This window comes from Coffea arabica, chromosome 2e (assembly GCF_036785885.1).
Source record: "Coffea arabica cultivar ET-39 chromosome 2e, Coffea Arabica ET-39 HiFi, whole genome shotgun sequence".
Taxonomy (NCBI): Eukaryota; Viridiplantae; Streptophyta; class Magnoliopsida; order Gentianales; family Rubiaceae; genus Coffea; species Coffea arabica.
In genome coordinates, this window is record NC_092313.1 from 30,182,289 (window position 1) to 30,210,036 (window position 27,748).

Here is a 27,748-nt window from a genome sequence, read left to right on the forward strand (position 1 = left end):
TATGAGGAAAAGAAGAAAAAGAGAATCAAGGAAGCTGCATTTTTTTTTAAAAAAAAAAAAAAAAGTGCTCAGAAAACGTGACTCATCAAAACGCGCCACTAAGCCGCGTTTTGTGAAGTCGCGTTTCTTCACAAATCTTGCAGCACTGAAAACGCGACTAAGTGGGAAAACGCGACTTTAAGTCGCGTATTTGAAGGCGCGTTTTTGGTTTCTGAACAGGCTGGAAAACGCGACTTTGTATAAAACGCGACTTTCTGTCGCGTTTTGAAGGCGCGTTTTCTTCATTATAGGCGCAGAATTGAAAACGCGATTCTATGAAAACGCGATTTAGAGGCGCGTTTTTTTGAGAAACGCATTTTCTGCTGCGAATTTTAGCAGAAATTCAACTTTTGAATAATTACAAATGATACCCCAATTTCCCAAAATGCATCATAGATCATTTGTTTGCTAATATACTCAATGCATGCACATGTAAAATGATCAAAACATGCATTTTAACCCCTTGTAACGAATCAAAAACAACAATTACTCAAATCGAGGGGTTGAGTTCCTTGATCAAACTTCGCCTTTTTCACCTCATTTGGTCACTTTTGCTTTCATTTCCAATACCTATAAATGAAAAATAACGAAATGACTCAAACACATATTTTAAACATAAAATCACACCAAAATAACATAAATAACCAAAACATTGGGTTGCCTCCCAATAAGCGCTTCTTTACAGTCAATAGCTTGACTATTTCACCTCATTTTTCAAGGAGGTTTAGTTAACGAATAATCCACCATTTTAGGCCGTGGTGGATCATTGTAAGGTGACTTAATAGAAAAAGCCACATGATCTAATGATGTGAGAAATGGAATTGACTTACCTATCCCAAGTGTTTCATAGATATTACCTTGAATATGCACCACTTGAGAATTTACCAAAGGAAATGTCATGAGAGTATCTTGAGCAGAAATACCTTTAAAACCTGTACTTTTAATACGCTCCTCAAGAGGGATGAAAAATGAGTCATTAAAACTCACCTCTTGAGGTTCAAAGTTAGTTCCAAAGATATTATCATGTGAAATGGACATTTGCTCATTGAAACACAATTGAGATTCATCATTTTCATCAAAATGCAATCCATTTTCACATACAACATTCCTACCATTCATGCTAGGATCATTTTGCAATTAATAGAGGAAATAACTTCGCACAATGCATTCAATTGCTCATGTATTCTACCAAAGTGAGAAGCTAATTCATCTTTTCTTTCCTCAATCCTATCAAAACGGTCGAAAGTTGCATTAGCTAATTTTTCTAAAGCTAACTCCCAAGATGGTTTTGATTCATATTGGACACTTTCAGGTTGGTAATTATAAAAATATGAAGAATCACTATAAGTACCATGATTATCCCAACCATAAGCATTAGCACTATATCGATCAAAACAAGGATTGTAATGCTCTAATTCATCATAATAATTCACATTTTGTGCTTGCATACATGTATTAGTAGCATGATAACCTCCACACAAGTCACAAATCACATGATAAGAATTAAAAGCATTAACATTCCTTCTCTGCTCAATTTCATGCATCATGGTGTCCATTTGAACTTGTAACTTAATTACATCAAATTTTGCCTTTAAACACCTTAAACCATCTTCAAAAGACATACATTCAGTAAATTCTTGGTTACCTCTGTTGAAGGAGCTTTGCACTAGGCAACCATCCATTGCCAAACTTTCATTTCTCAAGCTTTGTCCTCCCAATTCACCTACCCTTCTCATTATCTAAAATTACTTTTAAACAATCTCAAAAGTAAGATTAGTTAAGAATGATAGATTCCAAGACACAAACTAAAACAGAAAAAAAAATAAAAATAAAAGTTGACTAAAAAAAAAAATGACATAAAACACATAAGATACAACAAAAATAAGAAAAATTGTCTAAATTAATAAAGTTGCTCTTCACACCGATATTGCCAAATCTTCCCCGGCAACGGCGCCAAAAACTTGACGTGCGCGGGGTATACATATAATATTAAACTCATCCCAATCAAGTTTTACATTTATAAATTCCTAAATACCCCACACGCGATTTATCGCAAGTATACGAATCGTGAGCGAGTATAGGGTATTAAGGGTCGATCCCACAGGGAAGAATGCAATTACCGATGTTTTCAAACTCCTTTATTATTTAGACTACCACAAATATAAAATTTAAGAAAATAACACTAGAAAGCTCCTAGAGATATGGAATTCCTTACTACTCTTGCAAATGAGATTATCGGTTAAGTGAATGCTATTATCTTGATTAGTTATGGCGTAATTTCCTAATGTATGTGAAACCTACTTTCGTAGTGAATCAACTATACTTGTAATTAAGTCATACCTACTCTCGTGGTTATGAAATTAACTACAAGTTCATTTCTTCTATGAAATTACATGAAACAAGTCACTTAAGCCGCATAGGTGCACCTCTACTTTCGTGAGTGTACTCCCTAGGCTTATCACTTCTTTGAACTAGTGTTAAATTCCAATTTTCATTGCAAACTTAACACCTTAAGATTATCATAATTAATGGCCAGTTAATCATGATTAGATAACCAAAAGTGATAAATAGCTTGCTCAAAATAATATGACCAAATAACCAAATAAACATCATTAACAAAATATAGCAAGTTCAACCATAACTCTAGGCATAAACTTTAACTAAACATAATAAAAACACAAAGCCAACTTGTATTATAATTAAACATGAAATCCAATAAAAGAGAGAAAGTAGTAGAAGAGATATCACCCTTGTCACATGAGATCAACCTCTTCATCTTTGCCCCTCCAATCTTCATCCAAATCTAACTACAAATACAAGATGGATAAACTACTCTACCTATACTATACTAATGAACCAAGGAAACTCTAGTGAAAACTACATTTCTGGTGAGTTTCTCTAGCCTTCTCCCAAGTTATTCTGAATCCTGCAAGTCCATGGCTATATATAGATGAATGCAATCAGGAAATGAGGCTTGAAACATCCCTTTTACAGCTGCTAATTGGTTGTCATACGTTCATCCATAGCTGTAAATTGTTGAAGGAGAAAACAGGTTGTACCAGCAGCTATTTCTGACCAGAATCTGGCTACTTCAACTGCTATTTTCTCTATGATGACGACTGAATTAGCTCTTGTGCAAAACATAGAAGTTGTAGTCCATTGAAATAGCTGTCCAATGCCTCAAGAATCATCCAATTTGGAGCTGTCTAGACCGAGATATGATAAAAATACCACTGACTGGTCAATTCCGCGTTTTCAGCTCTCAGCAGCAGACTTTGACTTCTGTATTTTGACATTTTGACCAAGAAAACAGCCGAATTGGACTTTGATGTCTTCACACCAAATGTAGATATATCTCTTAGCTTCAAAATGGTACCAAGATCACCTTGATCCGATTTGTGTAGCTCCAGATATAGTCAAAATACGAAAATGTGTCTGAATTGTCAAAGCTGACTTTTTCTTGATTCAAATTGCATTTTTCCTTTTACACTTTATATTTTATTTTCACCATTTTAATCCATCTTCAATCATCCAAATATTTTCTCAATGCACTTCATTTGATGATTGAATCATTAAACCTACAAAATATGAAGTTTTTACCATAAAAATCAATAGAAATGCAATTTTCACACTTTAACCACAAAATGCATATTTTCACTAGAATCTTAGTTAATTATTTATAAAACTAAATAAAACACACCAAAACTAATTAATAAAGCACACTAAAAATACGTAAAATATACTCTTATCAAATACCCCCACACTTGAACCATTGCTTGTCCTCAAGCAATAAGAAATAGAAACCAACAATGATCCAAAATTTGAAAATAAACATATGTAGCATTTCAACTTCATTTCCTCAAAACAAAGTAAATAACCATTATGCAATTATTCAATTAAATTCAAGTACTCATAATATCAAGTAAAGGAGAGCCAATTATACCACCATTATAACAAATTCAAGTCAATTTCTCATCCTTAACCAATTTCATACGCAAGTAACTCATATGGCCAATAATATGCTTTCTAAACCCATGATCATCTTCTTATTTAACTTAAGGAGGGATTTATTTATATAATATAGCTAAATATTACTTAAGTTGTGAAAGTATCTTTTTACGCGAGTGTCGACATTTTTAGATGAAGATCACCGGTTACTCAACACTTCACATACTCAAGTTGCTTTGCATACTCTTAATTCAAGTACCGTTTTACGCGAAAGTCGACATTTTTAGATGAAGACACCCGGTTACTAAGTACAAGAATCATTGGAGTAGAATAAATCTTTTTTTTTTCTTCTTTTTTTTTTTCATTTATTTATTTTTTTTTTAAAGTAAAGATAATAACATTCCCTCGAAAGCATAATCATGAGAAGAGTATTGCAATTATTGACCATATTTATCACTTAACTTATAAAATCCAATAAAGAGAAGAAATTTCATCAAATATGCAAAAAAAATATAGGCATAATTTTCTCCACTTTAAAAGATATACTTTCCTACAAATACAAAAATTATAATCACATAATAGTCATTTCCAAGTTAAATGAGAAAAGAAGTTTCCAAATCACATATATTTATCTCAAATATAGAAGGAATTTGAACTACTAATGGTATGAAACTTGTTACCCCTTGGATAAAATCGAAAAAATTTAAAAATTGTTGAGGCAAGTTTGCAATTTTGGACAAGATTGTAGAAAAATTTTGAATTTTAACACAAGTCCAACATTTGCAACTAATAATTCAATCACATACAATGTATATAATCTCAATTCTCCCCCCACACTTAACATACACATTGTCCTCAATGTGTAAAAAGGAAAATCAAGATAAAGAAAGTAATACTCCCCTATGATGTGATTGAATATGAAGCTTCAAGGTACGTTGTTCGCTTGTCTTCATTGCTTCATGAGTTCCATTTGGTAACCATTAGTGATATAAACCTAAAAATGGAAAATGAGGAACAAAAGTGATAACAAAGGTTTAAGAAAACAAAATGGGGATCCGTAACTTCAAACCCTTGTTTTCGTGATGTACCTATAAAAAATACACAATAAGCAACTCAAGGTACAAGAAAATATATGAGGAAAAGAAGAAAAAGAGAATCAAGGAAGCTGCATTTTTTTTTAAAAAAAAAAAAAAAAGTGCTCAGAAAACGTGACTCATCAAAACGCGCCACTAAGCCGCGTTTTGTGAAGTCGCGTTTCTTCACAAATCTTGCAGCACTGAAAACGCGACTAAGTGGGAAAACGCGACTTTAAGTCGCGTATTTGAAGGCGCGTTTTTGGTTTCTGAACAGGCTGGAAAACGCGACTTTGTATAAAACGCGACTTTCTGTCGCGTTTTGAAGGCGCGTTTTCTTCATTATAGGCGCAGAATTGAAAACGCGATTCTATGAAAACGCGATTTAGAGGCGCGTTTTTTTGAGAAACGCATTTTCTGCTGCGAATTTTAGCAGAAATTCAACTTTTGAATAATTACAAATGATACCCCAATTTCCCAAAATGCATCATAGATCATTTGTTTGCTAATATACTCAATGCATGCACATGTAAAATGATCAAAACATGCATTTTAACCCCTTGTAACGAATCAAAAACAACAATTACTCAAATCGAGGGGTTGAGTTCCTTGATCAAACTTCGCCTTTTTCACCTCATTTGGTCACTTTTGCTTTCATTTCCAATACCTATAAATGAAAAATAACGAAATGACTCAAACACATATTTTAAACATAAAATCACACCAAAATAACATAAATAACCAAAACATTGGGTTGCCTCCCAATAAGCGCTTCTTTACAGTCAATAGCTTGACTATTTCACCTCATTTTTCAAGGAGGTTTAGTTAACGAATAATCCACCATTTTAGGCCGTGGTGGATCATTGTAAGGTGACTTAATAGAAAAAGCCACATGATCTAATGATGTGAGAAATGGAATTGACTTACCTATCCCAAGTGTTTCATAGATATTACCTTGAATATGCACCACTTGAGAATTTACCAAAGGAAATGTCATGAGAGTATCTTGAGCAGAAATACCTTTAAAACCTGTACTTTTAATACGCTCCTCAAGAGGGATGAAAAATGAGTCATTAAAACTCACCTCTTGAGGTTCAAAGTTAGTTCCAAAGATATTATCATGTGAAATGGACATTTGCTCATTGAAACACAATTGAGATTCATCATTTTCATCAAAATGCAATCCATTTTCACATACAACATTCCTACCATTCATGCTAGGATCATTTTGCAATTAATAGAGGAAATAACTTCGCACAATGCATTCAATTGCTCATGTATTCTACCAAAGTGAGAAGCTAATTCATCTTTTCTTTCCTCAATCCTATCAAAACGGTCGAAAGTTGCATTAGCTAATTTTTCTAAAGCTAACTCCCAAGATGGTTTTGATTCATATTGGACACTTTCAGGTTGGTAATTATAAAAATATGAAGAATCACTATAAGTACCATGATTATCCCAACCATAAGCATTAGCACTATATCGATCAAAACAAGGATTGTAATGCTCTAATTCATCATAATAATTCACATTTTGTGCTTGCATACATGTATTAGTAGCATGATAACCTCCACACAAGTCACAAATCACATGATAAGAATTAAAAGCATTAACATTCCTTCTCTGCTCAATTTCATGCATCATGGTGTCCATTTGAACTTGTAACTTAATTACATCAAATTTTGCCTTTAAACACCTTAAACCATCTTCAAAAGACATACATTCAGTAAATTCTTGGTTACCTCTGTTGAAGGAGCTTTGCACTAGGCAACCATCCATTGCCAAACTTTCATTTCTCAAGCTTTGTCCTCCCAATTCACCTACCCTTCTCATTATCTAAAATTACTTTTAAACAATCTCAAAAGTAAGATTAGTTAAGAATGATAGATTCCAAGACACAAACTAAAACAGAAAAAAAAATAAAAATAAAAGTTGACTAAAAAAAAAAATGACATAAAACACATAAGATACAACAAAAATAAGAAAAATTGTCTAAATTAATAAAGTTGCTCTTCACACCGATATTGCCAAATCTTCCCCGGCAACGGCGCCAAAAACTTGACGTGCGCGGGGTATACATATAATATTAAACTCATCCCAATCAAGTTTTACATTTATAAATTCCTAAATACCCCACACGCGATTTATCGCAAGTATACGAATCGTGAGCGAGTATAGGGTATTAAGGGTCGATCCCACAGGGAAGAATGCAATTACCGATGTTTTCAAACTCCTTTATTATTTAGACTACCACAAATATAAAATTTAAGAAAATAACACTAGAAAGCTCCTAGAGATATGGAATTCCTTACTACTCTTGCAAATGAGATTATCGGTTAAGTGAATGCTATTATCTTGATTAGTTATGGCGTAATTTCCTAATGTATGTGAAACCTACTTTCGTAGTGAATCAACTATACTTGTAATTAAGTCATACCTACTCTCGTGGTTATGAAATTAACTACAAGTTCATTTCTTCTATGAAATTACATGAAACAAGTCACTTAAGCCGCATAGGTGCACCTCTACTTTCGTGAGTGTACTCCCTAAGCTTATCACTTCTTTGAACTAGTGTTAAATTCCAATTTTCATTGCAAACTTAACACCTTAAGATTATCATAATTAATGGCCAGTTAATCATGATTAGATAACCAAAAGTGATAAATAGCTTGCTCAAAATAATATGACCAAATAACCAAATAAACATCATTAACAAAATATAGCAAGTTCAACCATAACTCTAGGCATAAACTTTAACTAAACATAATAAAAACACAAAGCCAACTTGTATTATAATTAAACATGAAATCCAATAAAAGAGAGAAAGTAGTAGAAGAGATATCACCCTTGTCACATGAGATCAACCTCTTCATCTTTGCCCCTCCAATCTTCATCCAAATCTAACTACAAATACAAGATGGATAAACTACTCTACCTATACTATACTAATGAACCAAGGAAACTCTAGTGAAAACTACATTTCTGGTGAGTTTCTCTAGCCTTCTCCCAAGTTATTCTGAATCCTGCAAGTCCATGGCTATATATAGATGAATGCAATCAGGAAATGAGGCTTGAAACATCCCTTTTACAGCTGCTAATTGGTTGTCATACGTTCATCCATAGCTGTAAATTGTTGAAGGAGAAAACAGGTTGTACCAGCAGCTATTTCTGACCAGAATCTGGCTACTTCAACTGCTATTTTCTCTATGATGACGACTGAATTAGCTCTTGTGCAAAACATAGAAGTTGTAGTCCATTGAAATAGCTGTCCAATGCCTCAAGAATCATCCAATTTGGAGCTGTCTAGACCGAGATATGATAAAAATACCACTGACTGGTCAATTCCGCGTTTTCAGCTCTCAGCAGCAGACTTTGACTTCTGTATTTTGACATTTTGACCAAGAAAACAGCCGAATTGGACTTTGATGTCTTCACACCAAATGTAGATATATCTCTTAGCTTCAAAATGGTACCAAGATCACCTTGATCCGATTTGTGTAGCTCCAGATATAGTCAAAATACGAAAATGTGTCTGAATTGTCAAAGCTGACTTTTTCTTGATTCAAATTGCATTTTTCCTTTTACACTTTATATTTTATTTTCACCATTTTAATCCATCTTCAATCATCCAAATATTTTCTCAATGCACTTCATTTGATGATTGAATCATTAAACCTACAAAATATGAAGTTTTTACCATAAAAATCAATAGAAATGCAATTTTCACACTTTAACCACAAAATGCATATTTTCACTAGAATCTTAGTTAATTATTTATAAAACTAAATAAAACACACCAAAACTAATTAATAAAGCACACTAAAAATACGTAAAATATACTCTTATCAAATACCCCCACACTTGAACCATTGCTTGTCCTCAAGCAATAAGAAATAGAAACCAACAATGATCCAAAATTTGAAAATAAACATATGTAGCATTTCAACTTCATTTCCTCAAAACAAAGTAAATAACCATTATGCAATTATTCAATTAAATTCAAGTACTCATAATATCAAGTAAAGGAGAGCCAATTATACCACCATTATAACAAATTCAAGTCAATTTCTCATCCTTAACCAATTTCATACGCAAGTAACTCATATGGCCAATAATATGCTTTCTAAACCCATGATCATCTTCTTATTTAACTTAAGGAGGGATTTATTTATATAATATAGCTAAATATTACTTAAGTTGTGAAAGTATCTTTTTACGCGAGTGTCGACATTTTTAGATGAAGATCACCGGTTACTCAACACTTCACATACTCAAGTTGCTTTGCATACTCTTAATTCAAGTACCGTTTTACGCGAAAGTCGACATTTTTAGATGAAGACACCCGGTTACTAAGTACAAGAATCATTGGAGTAGAATAAATCTTTTTTTTTTCTTCTTTTTTTTTTTCATTTATTTATTTTTTTTTTAAAGTAAAGATAATAACATTCCCTCGAAAGCATAATCATGAGAAGAGTATTGCAATTATTGACCATATTTATCACTTAACTTATAAAATCCAATAAAGAGAAGAAATTTCATCAAATATGCAAAAAAAATATAGGCATAATTTTCTCCACTTTAAAAGATATACTTTCCTACAAATACAAAAATTATAATCACATAATAGTCATTTCCAAGTTAAATGAGAAAAGAAGTTTCCAAATCACATATATTTATCTCAAATATAGAAGGAATTTGAACTACTAATGGTATGAAACTTGTTACCCCTTGGATAAAATCGAAAAAATTTAAAAATTGTTGAGGCAAGTTTGCAATTTTGGACAAGATTGTAGAAAAATTTTGAATTTTAACACAAGTCCAACATTTGCAACTAATAATTCAATCACATACAATGTATATAATCTCAATTCTCCCCCCACACTTAACATACACATTGTCCTCAATGTGTAAAAAGGAAAATCAAGATAAAGAAAGTAATACTCCCCTATGATGTGATTGAATATGAAGCTTCAAGGTACGTTGTTCGCTTGTCTTCATTGCTTCATGAGTTCCATTTGGTAACCATTAGTGATATAAACCTAAAAATGGAAAATGAGGAACAAAAGTGATAACAAAGGTTTAAGAAAACAAAATGGGGATCCGTAACTTCAAACCCTTGTTTTCGTGATGTACCTATAAAAAATACACAATAAGCAACTCAAGGTACAAGAAAATATATGAGGAAAAGAAGAAAAAGAGAATCAAGGAAGCTGCATTTTTTTTTAAAAAAAAAAAAAAAAGTGCTCAGAAAACGTGACTCATCAAAACGCGCCACTAAGCCGCGTTTTGTGAAGTCGCGTTTCTTCACAAATCTTGCAGCACTGAAAACGCGACTAAGTGGGAAAACGCGACTTTAAGTCGCGTATTTGAAGGCGCGTTTTTGGTTTCTGAACAGGCTGGAAAACGCGACTTTGTATAAAACGCGACTTTCTGTCGCGTTTTGAAGGCGCGTTTTCTTCATTATAGGCGCAGAATTGAAAACGCGATTCTATGAAAACGCGATTTAGAGGCGCGTTTTTTTGAGAAACGCATTTTCTGCTGCGAATTTTAGCAGAAATTCAACTTTTGAATAATTACAAATGATACCCCAATTTCCCAAAATGCATCATAGATCATTTGTTTGCTAATATACTCAATGCATGCACATGTAAAATGATCAAAACATGCATTTTAACCCCTTGTAACGAATCAAAAACAACAATTACTCAAATCGAGGGGTTGAGTTCCTTGATCAAACTTCGCCTTTTTCACCTCATTTGGTCACTTTTGCTTTCATTTCCAATACCTATAAATGAAAAATAACGAAATGACTCAAACACATATTTTAAACATAAAATCACACCAAAATAACATAAATAACCAAAACATTGGGTTGCCTCCCAATAAGCGCTTCTTTACAGTCAATAGCTTGACTATTTCACCTCATTTTTCAAGGAGGTTTAGTTAACGAATAATCCACCATTTTAGGCCGTGGTGGATCATTGTAAGGTGACTTAATAGAAAAAGCCACATGATCTAATGATGTGAGAAATGGAATTGACTTACCTATCCCAAGTGTTTCATAGATATTACCTTGAATATGCACCACTTGAGAATTTACCAAAGGAAATGTCATGAGAGTATCTTGAGCAGAAATACCTTTAAAACCTGTACTTTTAATACGCTCCTCAAGAGGGATGAAAAATGAGTCATTAAAACTCACCTCTTGAGGTTCAAAGTTAGTTCCAAAGATATTATCATGTGAAATGGACATTTGCTCATTGAAACACAATTGAGATTCATCATTTTCATCAAAATGCAATCCATTTTCACATACAACATTCCTACCATTCATGCTAGGATCATTTTGCAATTAATAGAGGAAATAACTTCGCACAATGCATTCAATTGCTCATGTATTCTACCAAAGTGAGAAGCTAATTCATCTTTTCTTTCCTCAATCCTATCAAAACGGTCGAAAGTTGCATTAGCTAATTTTTCTAAAGCTAACTCCCAAGATGGTTTTGATTCATATTGGACACTTTCAGGTTGGTAATTATAAAAATATGAAGAATCACTATAAGTACCATGATTATCCCAACCATAAGCATTAGCACTATATCGATCAAAACAAGGATTGTAATGCTCTAATTCATCATAATAATTCACATTTTGTGCTTGCATACATGTATTAGTAGCATGATAACCTCCACACAAGTCACAAATCACATGATAAGAATTAAAAGCATTAACATTCCTTCTCTGCTCAATTTCATGCATCATGGTGTCCATTTGAACTTGTAACTTAATTACATCAAATTTTGCCTTTAAACACCTTAAACCATCTTCAAAAGACATACATTCAGTAAATTCTTGGTTACCTCTGTTGAAGGAGCTTTGCACTAGGCAACCATCCATTGCCAAACTTTCATTTCTCAAGCTTTGTCCTCCCAATTCACCTACCCTTCTCATTATCTAAAATTAATTTTAAACAATCTCAAAAGTAAGATTAGTTAAGAATGATAGATTCCAAGACACAAACTAAAACAGAAAAAAAAATAAAAATAAAAGTTGACTAAAAAAAAAAATGACATAAAACACATAAGATACAACAAAAATAAGAAAAATTGTCTAAATTAATAAAGTTGCTCTTCACACCGATATTGCCAAATCTTCCCCGGCAACGGCGCCAAAAACTTGACGTGCGCGGGGTATACATATAATATTAAACTCATCCCAATCAAGTTTTACATTTATAAATTCCTAAATACCCCACACGCGATTTATCGCAAGTATACGAATCGTGAGCGAGTATAGGGTATTAAGGGTCGATCCCACAGGGAAGAATGCAATTACCGATGTTTTCAAACTCCTTTATTATTTAGACTACCACAAATATAAAATTTAAGAAAATAACACTAGAAAGCTCCTAGAGATATGGAATTCCTTACTACTCTTGCAAATGAGATTATCGGTTAAGTGAATGCTATTATCTTGATTAGTTATGGCGTAATTTCCTAATGTATGTGAAACCTACTTTCGTAGTGAATCAACTATACTTGTAATTAAGTCATACCTACTCTCGTGGTTATGAAATTAACTACAAGTTCATTTCTTCTATGAAATTACATGAAACAAGTCACTTAAGCCGCATAGGTGCACCTCTACTTTCGTGAGTGTACTCCCTAGGCTTATCACTTCTTTGAACTAGTGTTAAATTCCAATTTTCATTGCAAACTTAACACCTTAAGATTATCATAATTAATGGCCAGTTAATCATGATTAGATAACCAAAAGTGATAAATAGCTTGCTCAAAATAATATGACCAAATAACCAAATAAACATCATTAACAAAATATAGCAAGTTCAACCATAACTCTAGGCATAAACTTTAACTAAACATAATAAAAACACAAAGCCAACTTGTATTATAATTAAACATGAAATCCAATAAAAGAGAGAAAGTAGTAGAAGAGATATCACCCTTGTCACATGAGATCAACCTCTTCATCTTTGCCCCTCCAATCTTCATCCAAATCTAACTACAAATACAAGATGGATAAACTACTCTACCTATACTATACTAATGAACCAAGGAAACTCTAGTGAAAACTACATTTCTGGTGAGTTTCTCTAGCCTTCTCCCAAGTTATTCTGAATCCTGCAAGTCCATGGCTATATATAGATGAATGCAATCAGGAAATGAGGCTTGAAACATCCCTTTTACAGCTGCTAATTGGTTGTCATACGTTCATCCATAGCTGTAAATTGTTGAAGGAGAAAACAGGTTGTACCAGCAGCTATTTCTGACCAGAATCTGGCTACTTCAACTGCTATTTTCTCTATGATGACGACTGAATTAGCTCTTGTGCAAAACATAGAAGTTGTAGTCCATTGAAATAGCTGTCCAATGCCTCAAGAATCATCCAATTTGGAGCTGTCTAGACCGAGATATGATAAAAATACCACTGACTAGTCAATTCCGCGTTTTCAGCTCTCAGCAGCAGACTTTGACTTCTGTATTTTGACATTTTGACCAAGAAAACAGCCGAATTGGACTTTGATGTCTTCACACCAAATGTAGATATATCTCTTAGCTTCAAAATGGTACCAAGATCACCTTGATCCGATTTGTGTAGCTCCAGATATAGTCAAAATACGAAAATGTGTCTGAATTGTCAAAGCTGACTTTTTCTTGATTCAAATTGCATTTTTCCTTTTACACTTTATATTTTATTTTCACCATTTTAATCCATCTTCAATCATCCAAATATTTTCTCAATGCACTTCATTTGATGATTGAATCATTAAACCTACAAAATATGAAGTTTTTACCATAAAAATCAATAGAAATGCAATTTTCACACTTTAACCACAAAATGCATATTTTCACTAGAATCTTAGTTAATTATTTATAAAACTAAATAAAACACACCAAAACTAATTAATAAAGCACACTAAAAATACGTAAAATATACTCTTATCAATGCTGTCCGGGATATGTATTCCGATATAGAGAATTCGTCTCAAATTTTCAATCTCAAGACGAAATTGTGGAAATCAAGACAAGAAGATAAAGATGTTACAACCTATTACAATCAGATGGTAACTTTATGGCAGGAATTGGATCTTTGTTATGAGGATGAATGGGACTGCCGTGCAGACGTGTTCGATACAAGAAACGGGAGGAGAACGACAGAGTCTATGTCTTCTTGGCCGGACTAAATCAAGAACTTGATGAGGTACGAGGTCATATTTTGGGCAGGAAGCCTCTCCCCTCCATTTGTGAAGTATTTTCTGAGGTCAGAAAAGAAAAATCAAGGCGTAAGGTGATGCTAAAGTCCAAGGCAGAGGATGAAGTTGAGACTTCAGCATTGGTTTCTAAGGGGACAGATTTGGACGGAGATAAAAGAAGGAAGCCTTGGTGTGAATACTGTAAAAAGTCGTGGCACACAAAGGACACGTGCTGGAAATTACATGGGAAACCATCAAATTTCAAGAAGAAAAATGGAGGTGATAGCAAGGTGTTGCAGACTGTGAATGAGGATTCTCAAAAGCAACAAACTGACTCTGAGACACCAGCCTTTACAAAGGAACAATTATGCCAACTGTACAAACTCTTTAAGTCTCCACAATTTTCAGTCACTGAGCCAAAAAGCTTCACTCCTTTCTGTTCTTTTGCTAAAAATGGTAATCCTTTTACTGTTGCTCTTTCATGTAAAACATCAAATGCATCTTGTCCACGGATTGTATGGGTTATTGATTCTGGGGCCACTGACCATATGACTAGTTTGTCACAATTATTTTCTACCTACAGTCCATGTGCAAGCAATAAAAGGGTCAAGGTTGCTGACGGATCATTATCCGTCATAGCTGGCATAGGTTCCGTTGTCATCTCTCCTACTCTAACACTTCATAGAGTTCTTCATGTTCCAAAGTTATCATGCAATTTGCTGTCCATAAGTAAATTAACTAGGGATCTCATGTGTCGGATTAATTTTTTTCCCTCTTTTTGTGAGTTTCAGGAATTGACCACGGGGAGGATGATTGGATGTGCTAGAGAAAATGGGGGACTTTACTTTCTTGAAGATGGATCAAATATGACAACACCAATCAAAAACACATGTTACGGGTCTATCTCTATTACTAGTAATAAAGAGATTATGTTATGGCACTTTAGACTAGGGCATCCTAGTTTTTATTACATGAAATACTTATTTCCAGATTTGTTTAAGAATAAAGATTCATCTTCCTTTCAATGTGAAATCTGCGAATTGGCTAAACATCATCGGTCTACATTTTCTATACATCCTTATCAACCCTCAAAACCGTTTTTTCTATTACATACTAATGTTTGGGGTCCCTCTAGAATTTCAACTTCATCTGGAAAAAAATGGTTTGTTACATTCATCGATGATCACACAAGAATTTGTTGGGTGTATTTGTTAAGAGAGAAATCAGAGGTTGCAAGTGTGTTTCAAAAATTCTACAGCATGGTTTTGACACAATTTCAAGAAAAAATCAAAATTGTTCGGAGTGACAATGGAAAAGAATATTTCAATAAAATTTTGGGAAGTTTTTTCTTGAAAAAGGGATTGTGCATCAAAGCTCCTGCAATGATACCCCACAACAGAATGGGGTAGCTGAAAGAAAAAATAAACATCTTTTAGAAGTGGCGAGGGCATTACTTTTTTCAAGAAATGTTCCTAAATATCTATGGGGCGAAGCAATTTTAACTGCTACATATCTCATAAACAGAATGCCCTCAAGAACCTTGAATTTCCAAACTCCTCTGAATTTTTTCAAAACAATTTATCCCATGTCTCGATTAGCATATGAAGTCTCATTAAAGGTGTTTGGGTGCATAGCCTTTGTTCACAATCATGAACAAGGTCGAAGTAAATTAGACCCTCGAGCAAGAAAATGCATTTTTGTTGGATATGCACCCACGCAAAAGGGGTATAAATGCTTTGACCCCATTTCGAAAAAAAATGTTTGTAACCATGGATGTAACATTTTTTGAAGATAAACCTTTCTTTGGAGATCCTCTTCAGGGGAGGACTCGGCATGTAGAAGAACTTGTAGAATATGATGATGTTTTTCGTATTGAAAATCAAATTCCTAATCAAAATTTTGTTGATAGGCGAATTGATTTTTCTAATTTTTTAGAAGAATCTACAGCACAATTTCCTCAACAAGAATCTTTTCAAGATAATAATCCTGAAAAATCAAATGACACTCTTCAATTTGCCCGTCAAAAGGATTTTGAAAAACGTGAAAAAATTGATTAGGGATTAGAAGAGGATCTCTTGTCTTTAGTGCCAATAACAGAGTCGAATTCTCTTAGTGAAAGAGATGGGAATGTAACTGAAAAAACCTTGAAAACCTATGTCAGGAAAAATCATCGAGGAAAAGATAAAGCTCCCCCTTCTCTTCACAACAACGAATCCGAACCTAGGACAAAATTTGATGTTTTTGAGTCATCAGATAAAGTTTCCTCTGATTCAAAGATTGCTAATCTGGATCTTCCTATTGCACTTCGAAAGGGAGTGCGTTCTTGTACCAAACACCTTATGACTAACTATGTCTCTTATGAAAAGTTATCCCCTACTTTCTTGACATTTACTTCACAACTTTCTTCTGTGGAAATTCCAAAGAATGTACAGGAAGTATTACAAGTTCCAGAGTGAAAAAAGGCTATTGAAGAAGAGATGTATGCTCTTGAGAAGAATCAAACATGGGAAGTAACAAACCTGCCACAAGGGAAAAAGACAGTAGGGTATAAATGGGTCTTTACCATCAAGTATAATTCCGATGGGACATTGGAATGGTACAAAGCTCGATTGGTGGCTAAAGGGTTTACTCAAACCTACGGGATCGATTATCTTGAAACTTTTGCTCCAGTGGCAAAATTAAACACTATTAGGGTGCTTCTCTCAATAGCAGTAAACCTTGATTGGCCACTCCAACAACTTGATGTCAAGAATGCATTTTTAAATGGTGATCTGGAGGAAGAGGTGTACATGGATTCTCCCCCTGGATTTGAAGGGAAGTTTCAGTCTAGAGTTTGCAAGCTAAAAAAATCGTTATATGGTCTCAAACAATCTCCTAGGGCCTGGTTTGAAAAATTTACTAGGTCGGTAAAGGATCAAGGCTATACCCAAGCTCAGAGTGATCACACCATGTTTGTTAAACACTCCAAGGACGGGAAGATAGCAGTACTCATTGTGTACGTGGATGATATCATCCTCACAAGAGATGACTTAATTGAGATGGAACGGCTGAAGAAAAGTCTTGCTTCTAGCTTTGAAATCAAAGATTTGGGAACACTACGATATTTTTTAGGGATGGAGGTAGCTCGGTCCAAGAAGGGCATTGTTGTGTCCCAACGCAAGTATGTTTTGGATCTTTTAAAGGAAATAGGGATGAGTGGATGTCGACCTGCAGACACTTCTATGGATCCGAATCACAAGTTAGTAGATATAAAAGATGGAACACCAGTTGATACTGCTCGATACCAAAAGTTAGTAGGCAAGCTAATTTACTTGGCTCACACTCGTCCTGATATAGCTTTTTCAGTGAGTGTTGTGAGCCAGTTTATGCATTCTCCATATGAAGAGCACCTTGATGCAGTATATCAAATTCTGAGATACTTAAAAAGTACTCCAGGAAAGGGATTGTTCTTTAAAAGAGGAGATCGAAAAACCATTGAAACTTATACAGATGCTGATTAGGCAGGATCAGTCATTGATAGAAGATCAACCTCGGGGTATTGTACCTTTGTATGGGACAATTTGGTTACTTGGAAAAGTAAGAAACAAAGTGTTGTAGCTCGTAGTAGTGCAGAGGCAGAGTACCGAGCTATGGCTCATGGTGTGTGTGAGATGTTATGGCTGAAGAGAGTTTTAGAGGAGCTGAAAAGACCTATTGAACTTCCAATGAGGCTCTATTGTGATAACCAGGCGGCAATTAGCATAGCTCATAATCCTGTGCAACATGATAGAACCAAACATATTGAGATTGACCGCCACTTCATAAAAGAGAAACTTGAAGGAGGAATTATCTGCATGCCATTCGTTCCATCAGCTCAGCAGATAGCTGACATTCTCACCAAAGGACTCCTCAGATCAAATTTTGAACTTCTTACAAGCAAGTTGGACATGATAAATATATATGCACCAACTTGAGGGGAGGTGTCGAAGATATTATCTCCTATGATTATGGGAGATATTATCTTCCATAATTCTCTCCCATGATTATTAGAGATATTACCTCCCATGATTATGGGATTTTATTGCTTATGATCAATCAAGTTTGAATAGATAGGATATGAGTTGATTATGTAATCTCTAAAATCATGGTTCTATTACCTTATGATAGGGTTGTCCTATAAATGCCTACCTTGTAAGCATATTTAGGTTGTGGGAAAATAAAGAAAAGTAGAGTTTTTGGTTCATTTTTCTTTATTTACAATATCCTTTAGGACTTTATAATTTCTAGAATTATTTGTTTGGAGAAATGGAATTTCATGGCACGCAATTTCACTTGGAGATAGACTGTTTGTACAAAATTAAAAGACAAATAATTAATAGTTGTGTTTAATCATCCAACTTGTGAGTTGGGAAACAAGTTGAAGCCGTATCACTACTGGTGAATCAAAATTTGGGTAGATTCGATTTTCAAAAATTCAGTGATCTAAATTGTGCCATACCACCTGATGAGATGATGTGACACAATTTGAACCATTGAATTTTTAAAAACTAGTCGGAGTGATGTTGACAATGACCTGATGAAGATCAAATTCATCAGTTGTTGATGCTGTTGTGGCCCTTGTGCGTTTCAATTAATAGGATCATTTAATTAGTTACTTGGGCTGAGGGATTATAGCAAACTCTTGGGTTGTTTTGTTGGACTGGTCCAAGTTCAGAAAAGGAAAAAATAAAAAAAAAGGAAAAGAAAGAAAGAAACATGTGTTTATATATGTATGTATATACGTATGCATGTATGTATGTATGTATGTATGTATACACACATATGTAAACCTGTTGTAAAAACTAAAAAGATAAACATGTGATAATATATAGACACGTATAAACCTTCTGTATGTGTCTACTTATAGATTACTGGTATTGTTAATAACTTAATATTCATGTTAGCTATATTGTATTATCATGTATTGTTCATTAGTATTTTCTCAAATCATTATACATTACCATAAAAAACCAGCATGTCAACAGGACTTGTATAATGAGTTTACTTAAGTATTATTGCTAATGTCAAGGTATTTCAATTTATAATTCTTGTGGAGTTTAGGGCAATTATGTTCAATTTGTTGGAGACTTTCTTACATTGATTTTATAGAGGCAATTATGCATATCATTTCTTGGCGTTTTATGGCTTTTAGAAGTACAAAATTTTGATCAAGTAAAGTGGAATAGTTAATATGATTGATCTTTTATATACTGTCAATATATATACTCACAGAATTGGATAAATACCACATTATTTGAATTTGAAATTAAACATAAATTTTGTATATGTTCCATGCAGTTAAATCTGCTAGTGTGTACATTATAATCGCATAAAAGATTTACCCAAGTTAATAAAGGTTTTTAGAAAACTAGTATTGTGACCGCAAAGGCTGCGGGAACTTTGAAATGGAACAAGTAGTTATCTGCAGATCAGAATACAATACCATCAAGGGTGTCTGGAACTGCTGTCTTCTTCTTCCTCGGCAGGTATTGAGGTCCAGACGAATGTAAACGTAAGAAAAGTAAGAAAAAGAGAGCAGCGGGAAAGAAGGCCACGGAAGAAGGGGAGAAGTGTTTCATGGATTCATATATTAATAATAATTAGTCATATATTAACAAACAATTATTGTCATGACATTGACCGCTGAGGCTTGACACAAATCCATTTTCTTAGGTCTCCATTCTCGGTGGAGGGGCTGGAACGGACAACCGTTCCGGAAGGCTCATGGCCATGATTAGGTCAAAAAAATTTGTGCGGTTCAAATCACTCCTTGTAACTCGATTTTTACGTCATGTGGAACCCACAAAAATATTATTCTAGTGTTACTCGCTGTTGTTCTATTGTTACACCTTGTACAGATAATATTACACCGTGTGCAAATGGTGTTATACCTTCCGGAACGATTGCTCTGACAACTGTTCCGCCCCGGATCCTCCATTCTCAACCACCGGCCCTGACAGGCATTGAAAACTAGGAAGATTTGGTCACTGGTTTTCTCATAATCATTTATGCTCCTTCTCTATCAACAATTAATAGGACAACGGAAAAGAAAAGGAACATTCATGCAACATGTATTTTAGTAATTTTTATTCGTCTAGTTCCACCCATCTTGACGCAAAATACGATTTAATTTCTAGATGAAGAGGGAAGGGAAAAAAAAAAGAAATAGAAGTGGCATTTGTTGTGACTTGAATACAACACACCAAGTAATGAACCATGCTGACTGGAAAAACACTACAACAAAATAATGTGTATTAGTGTACGTAAACAATGACATCATGCACATTAAAGTACCTAACACGGTAGAAAGACCAAAATTAGTAAGCGTGAAGAATAAAAAAGGCGATTTGAAAAATAAGACCCAACAAAGAGACTTGCAATATCATCAAGGCAGGAACGGCAGGGATTTAGCAAAATACAAGAACAAGATGGGGCAGAAAGATCCTGTGATTAGTTTCCTCTACAATCTGCATTCTACGAGTTGAGCCTACGTCAACGTGCCAACAAATATTTTACCTGAAAAAGAAAAATAAACCCAAGTTCAGGATATCACTCGTCACTTATCAGCTTTTTTTTTTTTTTTTGTCAATTGTCAACCCTACTCCTACTCCTACTCTATCTAGGGGGAGGCTCAACTGAGCCTATGGGGACCGATGGGGACAGAACCACCACCGGACCAGACGGATGCACAACACACCCATCTGGATTTGAAGCAGAGCCACAAGAGTGGCATTTTGGTGGGAGGCCACCCCACCAAAGCCTTAAAGGCTTGGTGGTGGCCACCAGCCCAAGAGCTGGTGGTTACTTATCAGCTTTTAATGACACTTTTTTTTTTTAATCCTTTCACCACGCCTTTCCTATCCCAATTGACTGGTACAGGATTCGAACTATAAACTAAGTGCCCTCCCAATAAGCCAATGCAATAAAAATATCAACTTGATAAGCTAATGCAAAGAAATCATAGAACACGAATATACTACCTTACCATCTCAAGTGAAGAGAGTGCACACAGCTTAATCAGAATGATAAGAAAAAAAGTGCATCGAACCCGATCTGCATAAAAAGACACAGGCTGAAAGGTCAAAGAATCAATTTAACATGGTAAGCAAAGCACGATTGACATCTGAGTTTCTTCTCAAGCTAGTTAAAAGTGAGAAAAATTATTTACTGGGCTTTAAAGGAGGAAATTACTAATATAAATTTCACACGACACATAAAAGTAATATGATTCCTCCATTTGAATTTCGACACTTCTTTTCCATTCAAGAAATTTGTTGGAGTCAACAAAAAAATTTTGGACAATAATTTTAAGTGAAAATCAGTAAGAAATCTAAATCTCTGCGTACCTGATGCGTTCACTGCGTATTTCCACACAGGGAATGTCTTCAATCATGGGCCAGTAGTCTCCTCTATCCATCAAACACCTTTTCCCAAGAAGTGGGCATTTATTAATTACTAGAGTTTGAAGCGGATTACGCAGCGATTCCTTTGGTAAGGATCCAAGCTCGGGGCAGTTAAAGATATGCAGATATCGAAGAGCTGTAAGACCTCGCAAGAACGTGGAGAGCGATTTCAGATTTGGCAAGTCACCAATGGCAACGGACCTAAGAGTTGGAGGAAGCAAAGCCAATCCATCATCACCACTACCAGAAAATGATTCCAGCCCTGGATATCCACCACGGATGTAGAACCTTTCAAGAAACGTGAGTCTGTTGAGTCCCCATTCTGACAGGGGCTTCAGCTGTAAGTTTTCTCCTGCCTCTATGTCAAGAAACTTCAGAGTGGGAGGAAAACCTCCTTGTGGAAATAACAAAGGACTTGAACAAGAATACAACAACAGAGATTTTAGTCGTCCCAAACCACTGGGCAAGTAACTAACATTTTTGCATCTGCACAAGGAAAGACGTTCCAAACTTGGAGTGGGCAATTGATCCAGATCATAATCACAATCCCTAATATCCAAAAACCGGAGACTTGCAAAACTGTAGACTGAACCAAGCATTGTTCTCAAATTCAGACATGGGCAGCCAACGACTTCCAGACTCTCAATCGATGTGCTAGTGTCCTCTATGACAATCTCCGGAGTAAGGTTCAGTTTCTGGCAATGTCTGATCCCAAGATTCCTAATCTGAGGGAGGTGCAACTTGTCCATTGGCAAGCAACTGAGGGCTGAGCAACTGCTTATTCGCAATATGTTAAGACCAGATAATGTAGGCAAAGACTGGAGAGCACTGCAACTCTCTATCTTAAGATATTTAAGCATGGGTAAAACAGCAAGCTCCTCCAAGGATGAAAGCTGTGAACATTCTGAAACAACTAAAGATTTTAGCTGCACAAGGTTTACAGTATTACTTGAGCCCCACAAATTCTTCAGTTGATGGCACTCACGTAATGTGATATCTTCAAGGCCTGATGGGAACTGCATGAACGCATCCTCGAGGGATGCAAGCCCTATAATCTGCCGAAAATCCAAATTGTTTAATGAGGTCAAATTGTATAAACATTTTGCAATTCCGACCGAGCACTTTTGCAACTTTAGTTCTGAGAGTGAAGGAAGCTGCAAAACAGGAATGCTTTTCAACTTTGGGCATCTACTTATACAGAGCTTTTGGAGCAGAGGGAAGTGGCATTCGTTCTCTCCTGCTGAACTTAAGCAAGTCCATTCCTCCCATTCTGGCATGTCATCAAATGTTAGACTTTCAAGCAATGGAAAGGAAAATTCCCGAGAGCAATCTTTGCCACATAGCTCCGTACCTACTGCCTTCACCTCAAGCATGGTTTGAATGCTCAAATCCTTGAGCGCAGGCAATTGCCCGAGTGATGGTAAACACTTGCAGTGTGTACAACCTCTAAGGCTTACTTCTTCTAATTTAGTAAATGAAGAATCCCCCACCCAGGAAGAGAATTTGTCTCCCTTATAGAACTCAATTTCAAGACTCGTTAGGTTTGTGTGTGGTCGTAGTGCCTCGAGCAAATCTTGTTGAAGAACTTTACTCAGAGAACCATCATATTCACTATTCCATGCCAATACTATGTTATCAAGGTCCCTCTTGTTCTTCAAATTGGCATCCCGTGCTTCTTGAACATTCGTAACATTTTGCAACTCCAAAATGGCGAGTGACCCTGCCAGTAAGGACAAGTTCCCCAAGTCATTCAGCCTGAACCCACCATTTTTGCTCACAACCACTTTGGATAGTGTCTGCAAGCTCGTCAACTGATCAATCCCTGAAGGCATCTCATGCAATTGACTAGTATTGGAATTTTCAAGATGGCGCAAGTTAATTAATTTTCTAATACCCACCGGTATGTTAATCAGCCCCCAGCAGTCGCGCAAACGTAGTGTTTGTAAATTGCAAAGATTACTCAATGATTCAGGCAACACTTTCAACGAAGTACCAGACAAATTCAGGTACCTTAGATGTATTAATTCACCAATGGAATTTGGTAGATCAGAGATAGCATATCCACTGAATGATAGCACCCTTGAGTATCGCAATTCCAGCAAAAGTTCTGTTATGACCTTTTTAGCGATGTAAAAGTCGCCGTCATACTTGCCGGAAACGGGTAGGAAACTCCGCAAATGTTTTGCTTTCTGAAGTGTTTTAAACTTTTGTGAAGCTCCATACATTGAACTTGTGAATGATGTGTACCTAACCTTGTCAAGAATCGTGCATTTGATGTTCTCTTCCAAGTCGTCTGTCAGTCTGGAACAAAAATCTCCACCAACATATCTAGCTAGATCGTTAATAAGGTCATGCATCACAAAACGTGAACTAGCGGAACTTGACTGCTGGAAGAAGGACCTCATTAGTAGCTCCTTAAAATAATTGTCCCCTATGTCCTCCAAAAGATCACTTGCTTTTGATTCCTCGAGAAAACCCTCTGCCATCCAGAGCAATACAAGCTCATATTTGTCAAACTCATAGTCCTTGGGAAATATGGAGCAGTAAGCAAAGCACGGTTTTAGATGGGCAGGAAGATGATAATAGCTTAATCTTAGTGCTGGAAGAATATCACTTTGATCCTCTTTTATTTCCCATATCTCACTGTTCAGTATATCCGTCCATTCATCTGGGGTCGATCTAGCACGCAACAGCCCTCCAAGAGTCTTCACGGCCAAGGGCAAGTTCTTACATTTCCTTACAATACTCCTACCAATGCCTTCTAGATTGGGGTGCCTGTCAAAATTTGTCCTTCCTAGTGCATGTCTTGCCAGTAACCATAAGCTTTCATCATCTGTCAACTCCTTCAGACTATATCCAGCAGTGGAAGACATTACTGATGCCACCCTATGATGCCGAGTGGTGACAATTATCTTGCTCCCAGATGAACCAACTAGAAATGGGCGGCGCAGGATGTCCCAGTCCTCGTATTTTTCATTCCAAACATCATCTAAAACAATTAGAAACCTCTTCCTGGTCAAGGCCTCACTCAGTTTCACTTGAACCATATTCAGATCCTCATAATCACAGACACCTCGTGTGATTGCTTTAAGGATTGTCTTTGTTACCCCAACAATGTCAAAATCATCTGAAACACAAGCCCAAGCCTTGGAATCGAAAAATTCGTTGACTCTGTCATCATTGTACACCATTTGAGCAAGAGTTGTTTTACCAACCCCTCCCATGCCAACAATTGGTATCACAACCACTTGATCATCACTCGATTCATTTGAAAGGAGCAATTTCAGCACCTCTTCTTTGTCATTCTCTCGACCGTAAACATAAGACTCCACCAAGGAAGTTGATGGCAATCTATCCCTAGTTTTGTTCGGCCTCTTTGCTACAGTCTCTGCCAAATGGAGGATTTTGATTTGTTCTTTCATGCTCTCCAATCTTCTAGTTATTTCATCCACCATGGGAGCCATTTTTCTGTTGAACTTATAATCTTTAACAGAAAAATTTGTACAACGGGAAGGGATTTTAACCTTTCTTACCTTGCTAGTAGAGCCTTGAGCTTCCATCAACTTTCTTCGACAAGCTTCAGTGGAGAATTCGTCGATCACATCATCCATATCATACGCCAAATCCTGAAGATCATCTAGCCACTGCTTCACAGCAATCCTCATATTCTGCTTGTCCTCTGCATCATCAAGCACTGCCTGAATCAGGGATAGCACTTGGATCCATCGTTTCAGCTGAGTATCTAAGCCTTCTGAGCGTGCAAATTTCTTCAAATCCACAGAAGCAAGCTTGTCAAATATCACCTTGATGATTGCACCAAGAAAGACTTCTATCAGTGCCATTTTTCACTATTCTTTTTTTTTTCTCCGGATTATATTGTGTAGGTAAGCAACGAGCAAAAAGTCTGAAAACTTGAAAGGGGAGATAAGATTGAAAGACAGGAAACTACAGGCTGTGTTTGGACCATGGTTCAAAGTCGCGGTCGCGGTTGCGATCGCGGCTTGGACTGTTCCATATCGATCTCGATATATCGGTCGTGGTCTCGGCGAGATGCGAATTTGTGAAATTTTAATATTCTAAAAATTGTAAAAAATATGATAAACAAAAATAATTAAAAAATTAGTAAAAATAATAAAAATTTAAGTTGACTCGGGATGACTCGTAGTGACTCGGTGTGATTCAGCCGTTTCAACCCTTCACGGTGACGTCTCGGCCTGTCACGTATCTTGAAAACGTTTCGTCGCGGTCTCGTCTCGGACTAGGCCGAGATGGAGACGACTCGGCCAAGTCATCTCGGTCTCGGTTGAGTCTTCGAACCATGGTTTGGACTAATAATTCAAAATGGTTGGAACACTAACTACTTTATCGTGTTTGGATATGGACATAGAAGTTATAATTAGTTTCATGAGTGAAATTTTTACCTACTATTCATTTCCCAAGAATCCACCCATTTTATTTAGATTCCTTGTATGTTTCACTAACAAATGCATAGGTAATCATTGGTGTTTTATGAGGATGAAAAGCAAAAGAAAACTACCGGCCTCTTTATTGCTCTCTTTCATCTGATCTCCATCCTTCATTTTCGTAGTGACTTGCAATGCTTGGGTCACCCTTTCACAAAGGTTAACTGTTAGCTTTGGTGAATTATCTAAGGAGATGCAATTTGATTTATTTGTTGACGTGCAATTGACTAATCATTCATTGTTATTAGGGTTAACAATATAAAAGTCCCCTGTGGTAAAACTATTATATAGAAAAGCCCCCTGTGGTTTCATATCAGACACGTTGGTACCCCATGATTTGAATTATTCTGAAAAATTGACGGAAATCGTTATAACAGACGGAGCTGAGTGAAAAGACGAAAATACTCAAATGATATAAGCGAAAATTGCAGAAGTAATTTCGGGCAAGGGCACGGGCCAGGCGGTCAGCAGTGTCTTGACCCAAGACTCCACCATTGTGGACCCAACAAAGCGAGGTTATCAAGATTGAGCTCTTCGGTCCAAGAAGCGTGGCGACGGGGGAGGAGGCAGTTTTCCGAAGGAACTTCTCGGCAATGGCAGCAGTTGCTGCGGTGGTGGCGGAGGAGGATGAGGATGAGGAAGAGTCTGATACGTCGAGTGCTGCCGCGGTTGGACTGGGGTCGGTTAGGATGAGGAGGAAAAAGAGGAGGAGGGCTGCGGGGAAGGTGGCGGCAAAAGGGTATAGGAAGTTGGCGGAGACGATAGGGGGATTTGCGGACATATATGAGAGAGTAGAGGAGGCGAAACAGAGGCAAATGGTTGAGTTGGAGAAGCAGAGAATGCAGTTTGCCAAGGATTTGGAGATTCAAAGGATGAAGCTTTTTATGGAATCCCAGGTCCAATTCGAAAAGCTTAAGCGATCTAAGTGCAATTCACCATCTGGTGGTAAGTTTATCTGTGCATTTGCATATTGTCTCAAGTAATGCTGGCAATGTTACATGACTAGTTTCAGCCTAGAGTTTCTTGGGTTTCTTGACGAGCCTCTCTTCCACCTCTTCTCTCCAGTTGTAAGCAGGTTTGCTCTCTCTCCTCTCATTCCTCAGTTGCCTTCTCTCCCTGGCCGTTAGCTGCTTTTCATTCACGGACTCTACAGTCGCTGAGATCGTGAAAGAAATAATGGGACTTCGGAGCTTATTGAAGGCTTTGGAGTAATGGGTGGACGGGGAAAGAAAGAGAGGGCAAGGACTCCATGTAAGAAGCCTTCGCTGCAGCTCTATCATCCCTATTAGTATCTCGTTATTCAATCTGATTTTGATCTGGTTTTGTTTTCTTGGCACAGATGGCTTGTGTTTCTACTATTTTGGTGTTTGTTTGATTTTGGGTCAACTAGCAATTTGGTAGATGAAGGGTAAAATAGGCATATCAGGTGAAAGTTTGTGATAGAAATCTATTTTTCGTAAGAAACACGCGCCTTTCTAGTGCGTTTAATACAAACGCCGTACATTTGACGATTTCCGTCGACTTTTCAGAATAATTCAAACCATGAGGTACCGACATGTATGATATGAAATCACATGGGGCTTTTCTGTA

At 36.1% G+C, this 27,748-nt stretch overlaps 2 protein-coding genes across 6 annotated transcripts; one reads left to right on the forward strand and one right to left on the reverse strand.

Annotated features, from left to right (window-relative positions):
- Positions 1–20,485: 20,485 nt before the first annotated feature.
- On the reverse strand, positions 20,486–26,301 carry LOC113732360 (putative disease resistance RPP13-like protein 1). 5 transcript variants are annotated; one of them, XM_072080305.1, is made up of 4 exons: positions 26,237–26,301; positions 21,639–25,498; positions 21,278–21,345; positions 20,486–20,808 (listed from the first exon to the last, which is right to left on the reverse strand). In XM_072080305.1, the coding sequence occupies exons 1-3, from the start codon at positions 26,273–26,275 to the stop codon at positions 21,306–21,308; spliced, it is 3,939 nt and encodes a 1,312-aa protein (XP_071936406.1). In that variant the 5' UTR covers positions 26,276–26,301; the 3' UTR covers positions 20,486–20,808; positions 21,278–21,305. The 5 variants fall into 5 exon arrangements, with proteins under 5 accessions (XP_071936406.1, XP_071936407.1, XP_071936408.1 ...); XM_072080306.1 differs by having other exon boundaries at positions 26,233–26,287; XM_072080307.1 differs by having other exon boundaries at positions 26,117–26,240.
- A 306-nt stretch (positions 26,302–26,607) lies between these two features.
- LOC113732361 (uncharacterized) lies at positions 26,608–27,748 on the forward strand. The gene is made up of 3 exons (XM_072080309.1): positions 26,608–27,103; positions 27,224–27,409; positions 27,498–27,748. Exons 1-2 carry the CDS (start codon positions 26,752–26,754, stop codon positions 27,283–27,285), a joined length of 414 nt encoding a protein of 137 aa, XP_071936410.1. The 5' UTR covers positions 26,608–26,751; the 3' UTR covers positions 27,286–27,409; positions 27,498–27,748.

Bases quoted from the DNA above. Each gene is read 5' to 3' on its own strand.
- LOC113732361 (XM_072080309.1), top strand. From the start codon at position 26,752: ATGGCAGCAGTTGCTGCGGTGGTGGCGGAGGAGGATGAGGATGAGGAA. The intron at 27,104-27,223 runs GTAAGTTTATCT...TCTTCTCTCCAG, and splicing joins GTGCAATTCACCATCTGGTG to TTGTAAGCAGGTTTGCTCTC.
- LOC113732360 (XM_072080305.1), bottom strand. From the start codon at position 26,275: ATGAAGGATGGAGATCAGATGAAAGAGAGCAATAAAGAG. The intron at 25,499-26,236 runs GCCGGTAGTTTT...GCAATCATCAAG, and splicing joins TGAAAGAGAGCAATAAAGAG to GTGATATTTGACAAGCTTGC. The intron at 21,346-21,638 runs GTACGCAGAGAT...CTTTTTATGCAG, and splicing joins ATACGCAGTGAACGCATCAG to ATCGGGTTCGATGCACTTTT.